A 16943-nucleotide genomic window follows, 5' to 3' on the forward strand; every position below is an offset into this window, starting at 1 on the left:
ATCCTAATCTCTAGTCCTCATTCATCTCAGAACACAGAGTGAATAAAAAGAGATACAGTATAGTCGGACCTCTGTGAGGAGCTCATGGCGATATGACCGTCAACTGACAATCAGAAATCTGTTGGACACTTCCCCCCTGCTCATCAGGTGGCTCAACTGGCATTTGATGGAAACCTACAGGGGTTCTGTGTTTCCTTACAGATACACACACATCGTATGTGTGTCATGCAGAGGGGAGCCTTGACCTGAGTAAAGGAGTGAAGAGGTTGGATGACCAGTCTTTAGATTTCTTCATATGTTAAAGTGGATAATAAACAGACATATAATATAATATGCTGAGGCCCCCAAAACAGCATTAGCTTATAGCCGAGGCCCCCCTTTAAAAGAGGTCTTTAAAAGCCTATTGACAATACCATACAGTACAATAAGGTTTTGATATGTTATATATTCCTATAAAGTATATTTTATAATAATACACATATTAAAGAGGTAATAATTGCATTTTATGTAATTCTTCCCCAGCCCCCACTCTGAAAAACACTGTCTGCCTGATGGTAACTGCTCATATTCACAGGTCTTCATCATTCACTCCTTACTGGACATAGTGACTATTTTATGCAATTTGTTTTTTATTATTTACCAACAATGAAAAATACCAGGCAATAAAACATAAAGTAAAAATGCTCTCTGCAACGGATCGATAGAAGAGGGTCAATATGTGTCTGTCGACTTTAAACTGGCTCGGTTTATGCATGAAATACATAACGCTGCAGACCATAGAGACATAGACATACTCGTTAGAATAAGAACTGTAAGAATAATTTAATGCCTAAAATAAAAAAGCTAAAATATTCTAAAGAGTCCTGTGTCCATCACATCACAGGTCGTGTAGAGATAAATGTTGAGCTGCTGACTGACTCCTGCTGCTCTTCGGTTATTTCCATCCTGTCTGTGATCTTTGTGCTCTGACATTAAAGCAGCAGGCAGCACTGATGCTTTCTGGGCTTCATTACAGGCTTCATTTAACACCTCACAGCATCCAGACTCTCTGCACACCTGAACAGGACTCACTTAAGGCTTTATATCAGGAAAATACTGTCTGACTATTGAATGTTTTTACCCTGACATTTATCCTCATAACAGAATACTACAATATAATTAGACTGTCAGATCAGTTCAGTTACACTCTTCATGTGGAGATAAAGATGTGAACTATATGTTCTTTCAGGAATAAGCTGAACTTCATTGACACTGCTTTATATCTACAGTGCATGGAGGACATTTCAAACTGAACCCAACTCAATCTTTTATGACTGAAAACTGTTTTTAACCCAACTGCAGAGCCACTGACGCCAGATCAAGTGAACAACACGAGTACAATACCGTGAATGAGAAATTACTGCATGAAAGTGTGCGCCATTATGCTCATTTGTAAGATTCATGACACTGTCACAGACAAAAGACAGAGAGGGATTGTGGAGGCAGTGGGATGCAGCCTGGGGGATTTCCTTAGACTTGCATGCTTTTCATTCCACCTTAAAGCATAGAGATTTAGAACAGATAGAAACTCTTTGATCCCTTTTCATTTGTGCAGCGACTACAGAGACTGCTTTGTGTCCATCGGTAATTACACAGCGTACAAAAATTCTTGTACCTTTTCTGTTCAACATCTACATGCTACCACTAGCACAGATTAAAGGAAACAACATTACCATAATAATGCAGAGCACACAGATTTATATAACAATATTACCAGGTCACGTACCAGCACTAATTAAGAGCACTGAACAAAATGATCATTCTATGTGACTTTTAATTGTTCTTCTTTGGGTTCAAAAGCTGTGATCTGTAAGAGTTTTTGGACCCAAAGAAAAACAATCAAAGTCAGTACAGTCTCTAACATTAAAGATCAAAAACCAGGCCAGAAACATTCAAAAACAGCCTACCATCACCTTAATCATTACATATATATATATATTATGCATATATATTATGCAGGTAGCAATTTATGGCTCTGGTTAAACAAAAGGTCCATTTCTGGGTCAGTGTTAATTTCAACCAAACCAGCGCTGGTGATTGTTAAAAATACTGTGGAAAGACTAGTTTTGGTCTTGAGTTTTATTTAGTTTTTTTGTGTTTTGTATGATTACTCGCAGGTAATATTACTGGTTTTGTCCATGGAGTCTGGTGGGCCGTAGCAACCATTTGTTAGCAGTCTAGTGTGACTTCTACTATCAGTTAATTTTGTATTATTCTGCCATATTCTGCCATATTGGCCCCATATTCTGCCGTATTGGCCTTAAAAAAAATTATAGTGTCTACAGTACGTCTGCAGACAGACAGAGCAATCATTGCCAGATCAACTCTATTCTTATGGGGATGAACTGATGACGAAATACGATAATGACATTCCAATATTGTCGTCAACGCCCCTGCTTCCCAGACATAAACCTAAGCCAGCATCAGGTGTTAATTATAGGAAGTGTTTTCAGGCTCTCTGTACCTCAGGTCTGACGGGGTCCTCGATTCCAACCACAACAATGCAGGTCAGGTCATTCAGGATGTCGTTCTCGGTTTCCCAGTCCGGCTCTCCAGCCTCGGCCGGAAAGTCTCTGTAAGCCACGCAGATGGTCCTTAGCCCGTCACACGCCATCGGCTCAATCACCTTACGCACCATTTCGTCACGGTCCTTCGGCTTGAAGATGCGAGGTTGACCCTGGGCATCCAATATACGCGAGCATCTGGGAGAGGAGAGAAGAAAAGAGGAGAGGAAAGGAGAGGAGAGGAGAGGAAGGGGAGGGAGATCATTAGGTGAAAAATGCCACGCATTACCTTGTTCTGTATTTATTTATTTTAGTTTATTTGAGCTCCTTTCTTACTTTCTCAGGACGATCTCTGACGCGCCTTTGCTGTACATGCGGTAACCTCCATCAGCGTTCTTCAACACTGTGCTCATGGACTTGCGTGACGAGTTAAAGGTGTAAACCTTGTACATTTTCTCTTCGGGGACCTCGTCTCTGATTGGCTGGTAGTCCCTCTTCAGTTCCAGCACCATGCCCAGCAGAGCGCACTCGGTCTTGTTGCCCACGTGGCGGGGCAGGCCGCCTTCTTTCTCCGGAGGCTGAGAAAAGGGAAAAGGTTTGGATGTGATGTTAAAGTTTAAAATCAGTTTTGTGTTATCACAGACAATGAGGAGCACTACTTCAGTATGTACAGCGGTTCAGTTAGGTTTGATTTTAATGTACATTTACTCACACAAACACTTGTCTGAGTCTATTTTTTGTGGATCTGTTTTTTATTACATTTGGGAAAGTTTACCCAACTCTAGCCAGACTTATTGCCCGAGTTAGCATTACGTTAACCAAAAACTCCTGTTCCTCCTCGTCCTCAACGCCAAAACACTACTATAAAATTTTAATGATGAATCCGCCACAGCTTTCAGTGTAAACTGCTAGAATGGAAAGATTGATGATGATCTGTGTCTACTCTCCTAAAAAGAGGACATTTTTTCCGGTCCTCACTTCTTCAAAGGGCTGTTTCAGACCAGGTTTTAGGGTTATGGTTAAAATTAGGTTCATGTTTGCGTTGTGGTTACGTGTAACTGTGACAGTGAAGGTCTTACCAGGATCTTGGTGGTGTACGCCGAGTTGATGGCGATGCTGTTGACCATAATCTCCAGAGTCTCTGGTTTGATGGCGTCCGGCTCTGGCACCGTTTTGTAGTGCGTGTCACCGACGTACGCCTGCACCACCGTCATGCGGTTCATGGTCAATGTGCCCGTCTTGTCTGAGCAGATGGCTGTTGCATTGCCCATCGTCTCGCAAGCGTCCAGGTGACGCACCAAGTTATTATCCTTCATCATTTTCTAAAGTACGGAGAACAAGGTTAGAGGCTGAGGTTTGATTTTAGACGTAGTTTTGGAAACAAAATGACCTGGCCTTAAAGTTAATATAATGAACTCCACCATCCTTGCTTACTTTGACAGAATAGGCCAGAGAGATGGTGACGGCGAGCGGCAGCCCCTCAGGAACCGCCACCACCAGCACCGTCACACCAATAATGAAGAACTTGACGAAGTACTGGATGTAGATCGGGGTGCACTCGGCCACCCAGGTCCGACCCTGGACGGCAAACGTGTCAATCACAAAGTAGAGGATGAGGATGATGACGGTCACAGCAGACATGATCAGACCTGGTTACAATGAGCAGAACAAGCAGAGTTCAAACACAAGCCACCTGTTTCCACACATTTTATTACAGCATAAAAAATGTAGAATAAATAAAGCAATAGAAACTCATATTTGTCAAACTCAGTAAAGATGTTATTTTGATCACTTCCTGTATTAAAAAACTTTGACAGACACTCTCCCTGGTTTTCTTCTGCTCTCTTTTCATGTTTTCTGTATATATTTATTATCAAATAAAAGTAACAAATACATTTTTAAAAAATTTACAAAACAAAAGCTTGCAAAAACTTTTCAGTCTTTAATGTCTCATGTAATTGGGCTTTTATTTTTCGGGCTGCAACATTTGAACCCGTTTCATTGGTTTATAAAACACACTGAAATCACCGTAGAATTATGGTTAATCTACAACCAATTATTGTTGGTATTATTGGTTTATATTTCACCAAGGAGGCGAGGTCTGAAACAAAAGGTAAAAACAGGCATCTGCACTTAACAATACAATAGGAAAAAAGGAAAAAAACTTTTTTAACCATTAACCACTGCACACTGGAATGACGATGAAATACTGCGATTTATTCGGAGCGAACAATGCGTTTCACCTGCAGCTTCCTCAGGTTCGCTCAGCCAAGGAATCTGAAGACGCTACAGGTGAAACACGTTGTTCTCTCCTTTTAAATCAATGTAAAGTCATCCTAGTAAACAGTGGTTAATTTTGTCGTCCACCTGGCCGCTGTTGGCAGGTCATGGGGAGTTTATTTTTATTTTTCTAAGTTTGTAAGTAACATCCTGAATGTAAAATCAGAAACAGGTGAAACTGAAAGATCCACAGCTTGTGTTTTTCTGCTTCAACTCTCCTGTCAGTCACCTCGTGTCTATTTCTGTCCTGTAATGAGGGGCAGTTTATTACCGAAGCTGGTCTGTCCTGAAAGTCCCTCAGTGTATTAAGGTCAATTGAAATGACACAGAAAATACCGAGATGAATTATGTTCCCAATAAAACATCTATCCAATAAAACTGAGTGCATTCTGACCCTCAGTCTCTCCGTCCCCTCACTGCCTGATCACTTTGTATGCTATTAAAGGAAGAGTCCCACATTTCTGGAAATCCTCGTTCTTTGTCTTCTGTCAGATAAGAAGACGGGTCAGGGAAGTTTATTCTCTGCACGTCCAGTACAGAGTTCAGGATGTGTTAACCTTAGCTTAGCAAAAAGACTGGAAGCAGGTGGAAACTTGCTAGCCTAGCTCCATTAAAATAGAAAGAAACCCACCTTCTACCAACTCCCCAAAGCTGTTCTGGTTTATATGCTGTATTGTGTTAGCAAACGAGCTATTCCACCCTGCAGTCAGCTGGGTTTTAGATAACAGTGGAGTTAAGACAGAGCTCACACCTTAGCCAACCACAATGAAGAAAGATTTTCTTAAAATAACAGATAAAAAAAAAAGGAGTTTAATCAAGGCGTGACCAGTGACTTGACATCTGCATGTTAGTATTGTCACTGCGTGCATGTTAGCGTGTCGCTCAAAGCATCGCTGCAGACTCTTAGTTCTGTTTAGATGAGCTGAGGGGGAGCATCCAGGCAGAATGTCAGGATGTACTTACTCTTTACATCCTGTCCTAAGACCCATCATTCTACAAGCAATAAAAACAATAAGTAAGTCCTATGTGTTTGAGTCCCCTTAATTATAATATACCTGCAAGCTTTCTTTCATATTGTCTAGTAGACTCGGTTGCTTTATTTTCTTAATGCAGTTTGTTTTTAAATGTGTTTACCTTTTGGAGTTGTAGGAAGGTGCTTTTTTAAATTTCTTAAAGCTAAGCTAAAGGACCTATTTCTGTACTTGACATACAGACATAAAACAGATATAATGAGTGTGTGTGTGTGTGTGTGTGTGTGTGTGTGTGTGTGTGTGTGTGTGTGTGTGTGTGTGTGTGTGTGTGTGTGTGTGTGTGTGTTCCTCACCAGCCTTCCCGATCTGTACAGCCAGCTTGGTCAGTTTGCCCTGCAGCACCGACTTCTCCTTCTTGGTCACGTTGACCTTCTTCACCGGTTTGGCCTCCTCTTTCTCCTCCTTCTCCTCTGACTCTGCGGCCTCTTCGCTCTTCAGCGGCTGGATCTCCAGGGCAATGCCATCCTCGGTTTTGGCTGGGGAGGAGCAGGGGTAAGGTTGTGGTTGGGGGCAGGGGTGGATGGGTAAAAGGAGGAGGAGGAGGAGGAGGAGGAGGAGGAGGCAGGTTTTAAGGGGTCAATGTAGTGATGAGAGGGAGAGTGAGGGCCAGTGTGGAGAGTAAAGAGAGATGAGAAGGAGGTTTAGGAGAGGTCAGGGAAAGGTTTGCAATGAGAAAGAGGAGAAGATGAAGGAGGGTGAGGAGGGAGAGAGAGGGAAGTATGGGACAGAGTGATGGATGGGATGGGGAAGAGTGTGAAGGAGGCAGATGGTTGTGTGTTTTTTTCAGAATGAGGATGGAAGAGAGGAAAGTCGGGATCGGAAGCAGAGGATGAGGGAAGGGTTGACAGAAGGTGAATGAATTAAATAAATAAATAATAATAAATTACAAAACAAAGCAAAACAAAAAGAAGCAGGGGGTCGGGGTTCAGGAGTGGTTTGGGGATGAAGGGTAGAGAAGCAGAGAAAACGTTACAGATTCAGTAAAGAGGAAAAGCTGAAAACGACCGGACGCGTTTTCTCAGAGATCAGAAAAAGGCCTCTGAATCTTTATCATTAACACGGTAACCTTTGGCTGAATGCAGAGGGTAGCATTTCATCAATTTATGATCACAGAACATTCATGAAAAGGTCCAGGTAGCTTTCAGAGAGTGTCACAAACAAGTTGGGAGCAGCAGTTCGTAATGAAGAGCAGCAGACAGAGAACAGAGAACAGCAGATACAACAGAGAGGATTTAACCAGAGGCTGTCAATCACACACACGCACACACTGTGTTTGTTTCACATCCAAGCTCATAGTTTGGAACGAGGCTGAGTTCTGAAGTCTGACATGGAGTCTGGTTTCACGTCCTGCTCGGCGGCTCTGCTCCTCATTTGCATAAACAAACTGTGTATTTGCATTTCACTTTATCAGCTGGGATCCTGTTTGGACTGTAGTATTGTACGTGGAGCTTTCTGATCTGTTTGAGTTTTCACTGAATTCAGCTGCACTCCCTCCATCCACTGCTGTTTGTTTCATACCGAAGAAATGTGAGCAGGTGATGAATGGAAACAGAACAGATCTACACTAAACTGACACACTGAGTGTTGTGCTGTTTGTCCTCATGAACAACTGAGCTGACAACACTGACTGGCTGACAACCTAATTCCTTTGTTAGGTTTTTAAACATTAAAAACTGGAAATGTTCTAATTGGGTCGTTAAATTAAATACACAAATGTTCAAACGTCGTCCATCAGCCAACTGTATTTTACTATATTTAAACCCTACTGGGGAGTCACTGCTGGTAACAATGTCAACATCACTTCTGGAACCAACAATACCAACAGATCATGGACATAAAGCAGGTTTAGATTCCTGGATGACCAAGTTTCTAATTAACAAGAGAAACTTCAGGTTTTCACTGCAAAACTCTGCCCATCTAAAACCTAATATAATTCATATAAAATTATTATAAAATTCAAAATGTCTGTTAGAGAATCTGTTCTTATTTGTTCTATTTTTATCGCCTACTGAGTTGTCAAGTAATAAAGCCTGTTGGGTCAGCTAAGTCCAACTATTGAGATCAATTCTATTCAGTTTGGACAGTTTGGGAACCACGCAGTCCTTATTGTAGAATAATTTGGCCTGGGTGTTTGACACTGCTAATTTCACATTTTTGTCTGCTGATTTCAAATCTAATCAACGCACACCACCTAATGAACTGGTGGTATCCTTCAAGTTAAAACGAGGGATGTTTTGTACACTAGTTTTAACACTCTTACTAGCAAACCTCACGGAAAATGTAAGAGAGATTTAGGATAAGGACACTAAAATTGAATGCTGTTGCATTGTCTCTAAAAAAGATGACCAATATTTCCTCCCAGGTCACAGTAGAACACAAGCAGGGAGTATCTCTTTAATGTTTAGTAATGTGGTTTTTGGATTTGGTTATTATCACTGCCTCGCTTGGAGCTTCATTAGTTTCCTAATGAGAAGTTCCCCACACAGAAGTTGGCTAAAAGGGAAGTTATTTCATGGCAGCATGACCTCAACATGACATTTAGACATTCTGAATGTGGGGATGAGTCTGTGTCAAACCAGGAAGCTGTGGAGCTTTATGCACATGGTCCACTCTGAAGACAAGCCACAACATAGAACTAACTGACACAGCTGCACATGAACAGGACTGAGACCCACTGACCAACCACAGAACTGTAAACAGGCGCAGCACTGAACCATGGGAGAGCGCACGGCGGGCAGAGGGGAGGGGGTGTCTGACAATCAAAACGAAAGCAAGTCAAAAAACAGAAGACAAACTCAAAGGATCACCCCAGAAAACAAAAAAACGACAGCGATGCAGAACCACGACAGAGAGAGACAGGAGGAGGTAGAGGAGGCTGCAGAGCTGTGGAGGCTGCAGGAGACTTCAGCAAGACATAAAAATAACAGAGAAGAGGGAGAGAGTCAAACAGTGATTACAAGACAACATGAAGTCCTGAGCAACACCCTGCAAGGAGGCAACAGTGAGAGAGATAAAAGGAATCAAAAGGCAAAAAGAAAAGAAACTTAAGATACACAAAACAGAACAGACGACAGCCCACAGCCCACTAATACTGCAAGGGTGCAACTCCCACGCACACTGACAGCCTCGCTTCAGCCAAAAAAAACATCACGGCACTTTTCGGTTCAGTTAGTTTTTCTCAACAGTGTCAACAGAAAGTCACATTCATCAGAATTCAGAGTGTAATAAATGTGTTGAAATGCGTGATGGGAAAACTAAACATGTAGCCTCCACAAATTCTCCAATATAACGAGGCCTTAACTTTTTTTTTTTTAGCGCCGTCTGCAAAACTCAACAATTCTTGCAAATGTTTGACATTAATAGCCTTCCAGCTGCTCAAAACACAAATCCCTGCTTCCTCTGGTAGGTGGTTGGTTTATGATGTGAAACATCTACAGGAAGTGTTGAGTTTAATTTATGTTTATTTAACATTGTTGGGAAAAAAAAAAAAAACAACAAAGAGAAATAGAGGTGATTGAGTGAATGAAAACACTACTGGTGCTAAAAAAAGCAGCAGAGCGGTTGTGAGTATGACGTGACTCTGTTGCTGTACTAATTCATTTTTAGAAGCATCCACTGCTCCTACTTTAATTTGTTGTAACTCAATACTTCTATTTCCACATGTTGTCTTGATGAATTCAGTATAATGGGCATTTCCGCAGCACTAATTCCATCAGTACAACAACAGAGCATCAATGCACCACACTGTTGCTCTTAGAGTTGGGTGGTTGTTTCTATTTTCATATCGTCCTATCATGGCTACTCAAGATTGGCAATATGCCGAGTCTATAACCAGGGGATGCGGGAGTGGGAGAGCTACATCATAGCACATCAGTCAAATGTTTGCATGGACGACTGTAAATCCAATAGCCACATCTATAAGCCATCACAAAAATGACAGTTACCAACATAAACCATGTTATGAACAGACACAAAAGGTAACATTAGCATATTAGGACATAAAAAATGTTGCATTTTGCAACATAAAAACTTCTCAGCCAGCATTCGGCCAAGGCATGATGGGAAATGTGGGCTGTCGCTAGGCGAGAGTCTGTTGGTTTACAAACCGGAGCTGGCTTTGTCTGGCTTAAACTGCAAAATGTGGATAAATATTTTTATTCAGTGCCTGTTTATTGGACATCAACTTCAAATTTACATGTGTGTTGTTGTAAAAAAAAAAAAAAGACTTGAAGCGTAAATAAACACTTCAGCTTGCGGTTACACCCGTGAGACACAACTTAAGGCTGCATGGAGCCGGTGCACTGCAGACTATGTGGTTGCGCTTGGCGTGACATTACCAAAGCATCATGGTCTGCGTAACATTATAATCTTATCTTTATCACAATCCAAACCACATAACGTTAACAACTCAAATGGAGTGCAGAGCCAAGTTTTGGTGAGCAGGCATATGGAGAACAGATATTCAGGGTGTCGGATCCAGGAAAAAGAGATGGCAAACTGGTTTGTAATTAAGGATTAAAAATGAACTTGTCTCTTGTGCTGATTAACGGGGCTCAGCAGGCGGACATGCTGCTCCAGCAGAAACATCTCTAAACGCACAGAACGGCACAGATTCTAGAGATTATTAGTGTAACATCTTAGTTCTCATTGTAGGTTAATTAAAATGTAATAACGGTGTAGGAAAACCAATTGCCAATCATCCCAACCTCGTTGCTCTCACTTTCTTTTTTTTTAACAGTAATACCGTTTTCATTCACTAATTATATCCAGTTGCTTCTACTTTGCTGTTTTTTCTCTCGCTGTTGAGTTACTGTCAATTAAACTTGCAGCACAAATGTTTCACTTTAAAAGCTTTCGGCAGCTCAAAAGCCATTGTTTCCCCTAAAGCTTAAACAATTAGTTGATTAATGAACTAGCCCATCTATGGAAAATTAATTGTTTAAGTGATATTTATAGCATACACTGCCTAGTTCTAGCTTCTCATTGGTGAGGCTTTGTTGCTTTTTTGTCTTATGTGACAGTAGACAGAACATATTCAGGTTTTAGGTTGTCGGCTGGAGAAAAAAAAGCAATTTTGAGAATGTCAAATTAGGCTTTAAGAAAGTGTGAAGGGAAGATTAATCGTCAATGAAAATAATCCTCATTTGCAGCCCTAATATTCCCCTTTTCTCAGGAAGATTTCAGTGAAACATCTGTAGGAAGCGTTAAAATTCACTGAAAGTCTCTTTGATGATCTCTTTGTGATGGAAAAAAAACATCAAAGTTGAAGCGTTTGAAGGTGTCAGAAAGGTATCCATCCCTAGTGAGTTTAATTTAAAGGAAAGGAGAATTTTTGGCCACCCAAGGAGCAGAAGAACTCCACCATAAGCTGACACAATTCTGACACATTATAAAGTGCAAACAGCTGCCTCCTTCCTCATCCAGCAGACACAAATAAACATCATCATCTCATTGGAGTCGTGTGAAAACAGCTCCTGGCTGCTGATAGTGGACGAGAGCGCTGGAATTAAAACCATACAGTAATGTGCTGCGAAACCAAAACTAGGAGCTAAAAAGGCCAATAAGCTCAAAGGAGCTGCAGAGTTGGTGAGAACTGTCTGTGGGCTCAAACTCTAAACTCTAAACTAGTCCATACGACTGAAGGTGTTTGTACAGATTTTGTTCTCTATCTGTTTTTAGTGTAGGTCACCCGCGACTGCTGTTCTGTGAATTATTTGTGTGCAAAAGTGTGATGAGCGTCCAAGAGCAAAGAGTGTGTGTTTCTGTGTACATCAAGAAGCATTCTGTCTGCAGCAGATGCTCAAACCGTGGGAGGTCGGGAGGAGGGGAGGTGTGTGTGTGTGTGTACGTGTGTGAGAGATTGTGTGTGTGTCTTAGTGTTGTGACAGCTTGCAGAGGAAGTTGGACATGTGTTGGATCACACGGGACATAGAGGACGGTTGGCTGGTCGAGTTTGGAGGTTGGAGCGGTGACTTCGGCAACACAAACACATAGTCATCAAATCCATGAAATATTAAATATTTAAAAAGGCATTGAGGGAGAGCACGATTTCAACACTGCGTCGACACCTTAGAGGTCAGACTGGTATGTGAGAGTGACCCTCACTGATGGATTAAATTTGTGTCTCAATTCTCAGACTGTAATAGGACATTTTGAGGGCAAAGCACATAAATTACATTTTGTGGTCTAAATTATTATCACTCAAAGAATAATTGAATTTGAGGCAACTCAAATATATTTTGTATTATATTATCAACATATGCACTCAATGATAACTCGGTTTTACACTTTTACATTACATATTTATGTTCTCTCAAATTACATTATGCTTTGAATCAGAATTTCTCTACAAAATGTAATTTATGTTGTTGCAAAAACTCTTTCTGTGCACAAAATGTCCCAACAAACTCCGAATTTAAAGCACAAATATAACCCCCTTGTCAACCTATGGCCGTTACCATGACAACTGTGGACGCTGTGATTGGCTGTCAAAGACTTGAAGGTTGAGAGTTGCACCCTTTTACAGGTAAAGCAAGGCGAGAGAACGTCCCCCTTTATACAGGAGAGAGAGAGAGAGAGAGAGAGAGAGAGAGAGAGAGAGAGATGGACTGGACACTCCCCTCCCGCCGCTGGGTGGAGGGTGAGCAGGGGGTGAGTAACAGGGAGGATGAAGGGACAGAGAGGGACAGATGGATGAATGGAGGGGTTACCTTTGTTGCGATTTTCGGGGGGTCCTTGTTTTTTACCTGTTCGGACAGAGAGAGAGGGCGGAATGCTGATAAGATGGCTCAAAGGAAAAATAAGATCAAATCAAACTGAGGGAGAACACAAAGTTCAAACTGATAGAAACCCACAGGTGTGTGTGTGTGTCGTGTGTGTTGTGGGCAGGAATGGACCAATCAGAGGAGAGAGACGCACCACTTCCTGCTGCGGAGAACCAACAGCCACAATTTTTTAAATCTAATCAACTTCTCAATAATCTAAATAAATCAAAATGTAGATTCAGAAATTCAACTGACTGTTAAACAATAATGTATTAAACAAATATACATTATTGGTTTGGTATAACATAATGCTCTGTGTTCTTGGGCAGTTACACATACTAGCATACTGTTTACATTTTAGATTTGTTCATGTTGTACATACAGTTACACTGATTAGAGCACATACTGTTCATGTACACACTCTATAACTGTTCATACTTTCTGGTTGGACGATAAACTGTATTTCATTGTACTGGTACCTCATCTGTGCAATGACGTTAAGGTTTTAATCCACTCTGAATTTGACTTTACATTGGTAAAACAATCCATTTCAACAAACTCACATACTTGAAATCACATTTGTCATTGTCGCAGCCCAAAACGATTTAGCCGTTTTAGATTTTTTTGTAAACTGTTAACCACACTGGGGCCGTGGTTCGAGGAATGGAAATGTTTATTCTTTTGGGTTGGTTGGTCCACCAGTTTGGTTTAGACTGAAATATTTCAACAACTATTTGATGGATTGCTATGAAATACAGGATTAATTATTTTGGTGATACCCTGACTTTAATACATTCACTATTTTAGTTTATAACCAAATATCTGCAAAAACAATGAAGTTTGAGCAGCCTGAAGGGTTAACGTTTTTAGTTTTTGGGTCACCCTGGAGGCTTGTGGTTAAGGTGTTCACAACTTCAAGTTCCAGTCTAACAGGGGACTATTGCTGCATTCCTAATTTTCTTTGTGTTAACTTTATAATAAAAGGCACCATGGTTTGATTTTATTTGATCTAAGCTCCTAACAACAATGATTCTTAACAAGATCGTTATAGGTGGAAAGAAAGTGCAGATTAGTCAACTTTGCAATTACTCTTCCAACTTAAACACTTTTTGTAAAAATACTGTTCAAACTACAAGTTCAAACAATGTGTGGACTCATTTAGGTTGTGTTAGTTGTTGAAGTGACTCTGATGGATTTGGTTTCCTTGCTTCACTGCAGATATCTGAACTCTGACCTTGACGGCTGTTTGCATATCTACATAACATCTGTTATTGATCCTTGTCTGCTTGTCACACTTGATCAGTTATGTGACAGTATGTGACAGGTGCATTTTCCTCCTCAGGGACATTAACTTCCTGGTGTTCTCATAATCTCTCTGCTTTTATTGTGTAAGGAGGTGTGGCAAGGTCAAAGCCAACATGAACACACACACACACACACACACACACACACACACACACACACACACACACACACACACACAGACACACACACAGCTCTTTGTTATTCAGCGGGTGGTTTGTGATTGATGACAGAGACTGAATTGCTGCAAGTGTGTGTGCATCTTTGTGTGTGTGCATCTGTGTTTGCACATACTGAAGGCTCTTATGCTTGTAAGATAACCAATGGGTGTGACTTTACATGAATGCATGAGTGTGTGTATGTGTGTGTACTGTGGGTGGATGCAGCCATTTGTGACAGTGAAGTCACATACACACATACAGAAAGCAGTGCTTTCCTGTAAGTGTTCTTGTATTTCTTTCTTTGTGAGGACCCATTGAATTTTCCAAGTTAGGTAGGTGTGGACAATTTTAAAAGCGGGGTAAATTTAGGAAAGTGGGGACATATTGTCCAGTCCTCACTTTTGTCAAAAGGTTTTTGAGAGTTCGGGCCGGGTTTAGGATTAAGGTTATGGTTAGGGGCTAAGGAATCTATTTTGTAAGTGAGGACCCTCACAAGCGTAGAAATACAGACACATATATATGAGATGTGAATCTAAATGCTCTCTTCTCTCTTCATTTTCAGTTTAATTTCAAGAGTCCAAACAATTGTCTTGTGGTTCTCCTCATTAGGAACTTGTTACTGTTTTGGATTTTAAAATCAGTAACTGGAGGCCGAAATGTAAACCTGAGCGTCTCTCTCCACTGAGCTGGTACATTCAGCCAGTTCACAATGAATGCTTGACAAACTCAAACTTTAGCCAATAAAACAAATGATCAGACAAAAACAAACTCAAAAAAAGACATGGGTAAAAGGGGGTTAGCATGATCACAAGCAAATCAAAAGCAATAGAGACCGACTGCAGAAGCCTGTTGGTTTACATCAAACTGCTCTGTGATAGTACGAGGATCATCTGGACTTTGGCTTTTGAAGGGTTCCACTTCAAAAAGCAACTGTATATAAACAGAGGAAGGTACGTTTTGCATTTTTAACCAACATTGCATCACTGTCAAATCAATACCTCAGTGTAGTGGCCATAAAATAGATGAATAAATGAGACCACAATGTAGTGTTTATTCAGGTGACCAACCAGAAAGATTTACTGAATTTTGATGGATTATTTTGTCCTTTTTAAGGTCTGTGAGGAAACACATTTCAAAGAGTCGACTGACTGAAATGCTCACAATGATGCATTCATTTGTAAGTGTGCAACCAACAACTGATCACTGTTGCTATGCCTGTCAAGCTCTCATCCAGCAATTATTTTGTTTACAATGATCGTGGCAGATTAACCATTAAATGTATTATTTAAACAATTTTGAAAAGCCTTTTGTTTACTTCTGTCAACAATTTCAGTCAGAAATACACAAAAGCAACCTCCCACAACAATTTCCCTGAAATAACAAATTAACTGGCAGGTTTCATCAGTTAACTAACTGACTTTTTTAACGTTTCCAACTATTCTTTAAAAACAACAACCCTGTGAAAGTGCGTTTATTGGCCACATACAGATTATGATAACTCAGCATCATATTACGATGCAAAACAAACCGAAGTTGACACTAACAGGTTCCAGGTATATTTGTTTCAGGCGCAGCCTTGACTCCAACTGAAGGTCATAAGCTAGTTAACCAGGCATGCTAACATTAGCAGCTTACGTTGAGTACAAAGAACACCATCATACAACTCTTTGGATGCAGTATTCTCTTACTATAACGCCATGCACAAAGCTTCAGCAGAAGAAATCCAAACACTGCCTTGTTATGTTTGCTTTAGCTATGATTGGAAATCAATGTTTGTGTTTGTAGAACTGTTAATTAGGACATGTGAAAGTTTTGCAATTGTACACATCCCTGTTGATCGGCTATTTAATCTCACATTAGTTGTGTTTAGTTGTTGTTCAGCTGATATGATCACTGCAGTTGAACTCATCCGTTGTCTCATTTATTCACTAATGATGCTTTTGTGATCAGATTGAAGCTCACTAATGTTAAAATATTACAGTTAGACCCTTCAAACAGCTCTGCTGTAATCAGCTCAGACTGGATGAACTCTACCTGCTGACAGAGTCAGCTCGTACGACGGGAGACTTCAAATCAACACCAGCTGATAAAAACGTGCAAATATTTCCAATCTGCACTGTTCAAACAGTAGAGTAGAAATATTCAGAAGCAGATAAGGTGATAGTCTTTCTAACCGAACTTTCCTCCCAACACTTGACCCACTTGATGACCTTCAACACTTCAACATGAGTTGTGTTTTGAGACGTGTGACAGGCTTTCTCTCGTGTCTTACTTTTCTTGACCTTCTTCTCTTCGTCGCTCTCGCTGGCGCCCAGCAGAGTAAAGATGATACCAGTTTGAGAGTTGAGGCCAACAGCTGACACCACCATCCTGCCTGATCCCTCCATAACATGAGTCCCTAAGGAAAGATTCAAAAAGCTTGGAGTCACAACAAGAACTTGGTTTTTAACAGTCACTGTGTTATTGTCTTTTCTTTATCATTTCATCTATATAACCTTCTCTTCAGCTGCATCACTGAATACGTTTTTAACACCTGTTTGCACTTTGTTATACTATCTTAGCCATAGTTTTTTAATCTGACAGTATGTTACATCTTGGTGGTGTCATCAGACAACAAACATATATGCCATGCCTATATATGTTTCTATGCTGATGACACAAAGCTTTATGTGGATGAATCTCCGGATGACACAGGATCAATTATTGCTTCTTTTAGATGTACGTTTTATATATTAGTGCCTGGATGTCACAAAACATTTTACATCTCAGTTTATATAAAAAATAAAGATTTTTTGATGAAAATTGACAAGACTTGCTTTTCCTCTTTTTGTTGTTCTGAGACACAAGTGATTTTACACTAAC

At 40.6% G+C, this 16943-nt stretch overlaps 1 protein-coding gene across 6 annotated transcripts in view; it reads right to left on the reverse strand.

Moving 5' to 3' along the window:
- The window catches only part of LOC127372151 (plasma membrane calcium-transporting ATPase 1), an 84027-nt gene that overhangs the window by 21813 nt on the left and 45271 nt on the right, over nt 1–16943 (reverse strand). For 4 of the 6 annotated variants that reach the window (XM_051415597.1, XM_051415594.1, XM_051415592.1 and 1 more), the window contains exons 6-12: nt 16354–16479; nt 12565–12600; nt 6148–6330; nt 3978–4192; nt 3623–3865; nt 2880–3121; nt 2504–2741 (exon numbers count right to left, since the gene is read on the reverse strand). In XM_051415597.1, coding sequence (XP_051271557.1) covers nt 2504–2741; nt 2880–3121; nt 3623–3865; nt 3978–4192; nt 6148–6330; nt 12565–12600; nt 16354–16479 — 1283 coding nt within the window. The remainder of the gene's footprint in view (nt 1–2503; nt 2742–2879; nt 3122–3622; nt 3866–3977; nt 4193–6147; nt 6331–12564; nt 12601–16353; nt 16480–16943) is intronic. The other 2 variants (XM_051415596.1, XM_051415595.1) reach the window with 1 other exon arrangement.

The sequence above is a fragment of the Dicentrarchus labrax genome, unplaced genomic scaffold, assembly GCF_905237075.1.
Source record: "Dicentrarchus labrax unplaced genomic scaffold, dlabrax2021, whole genome shotgun sequence".
Classification (NCBI taxonomy): Eukaryota; Metazoa; Chordata; class Actinopteri; family Moronidae; genus Dicentrarchus; species Dicentrarchus labrax.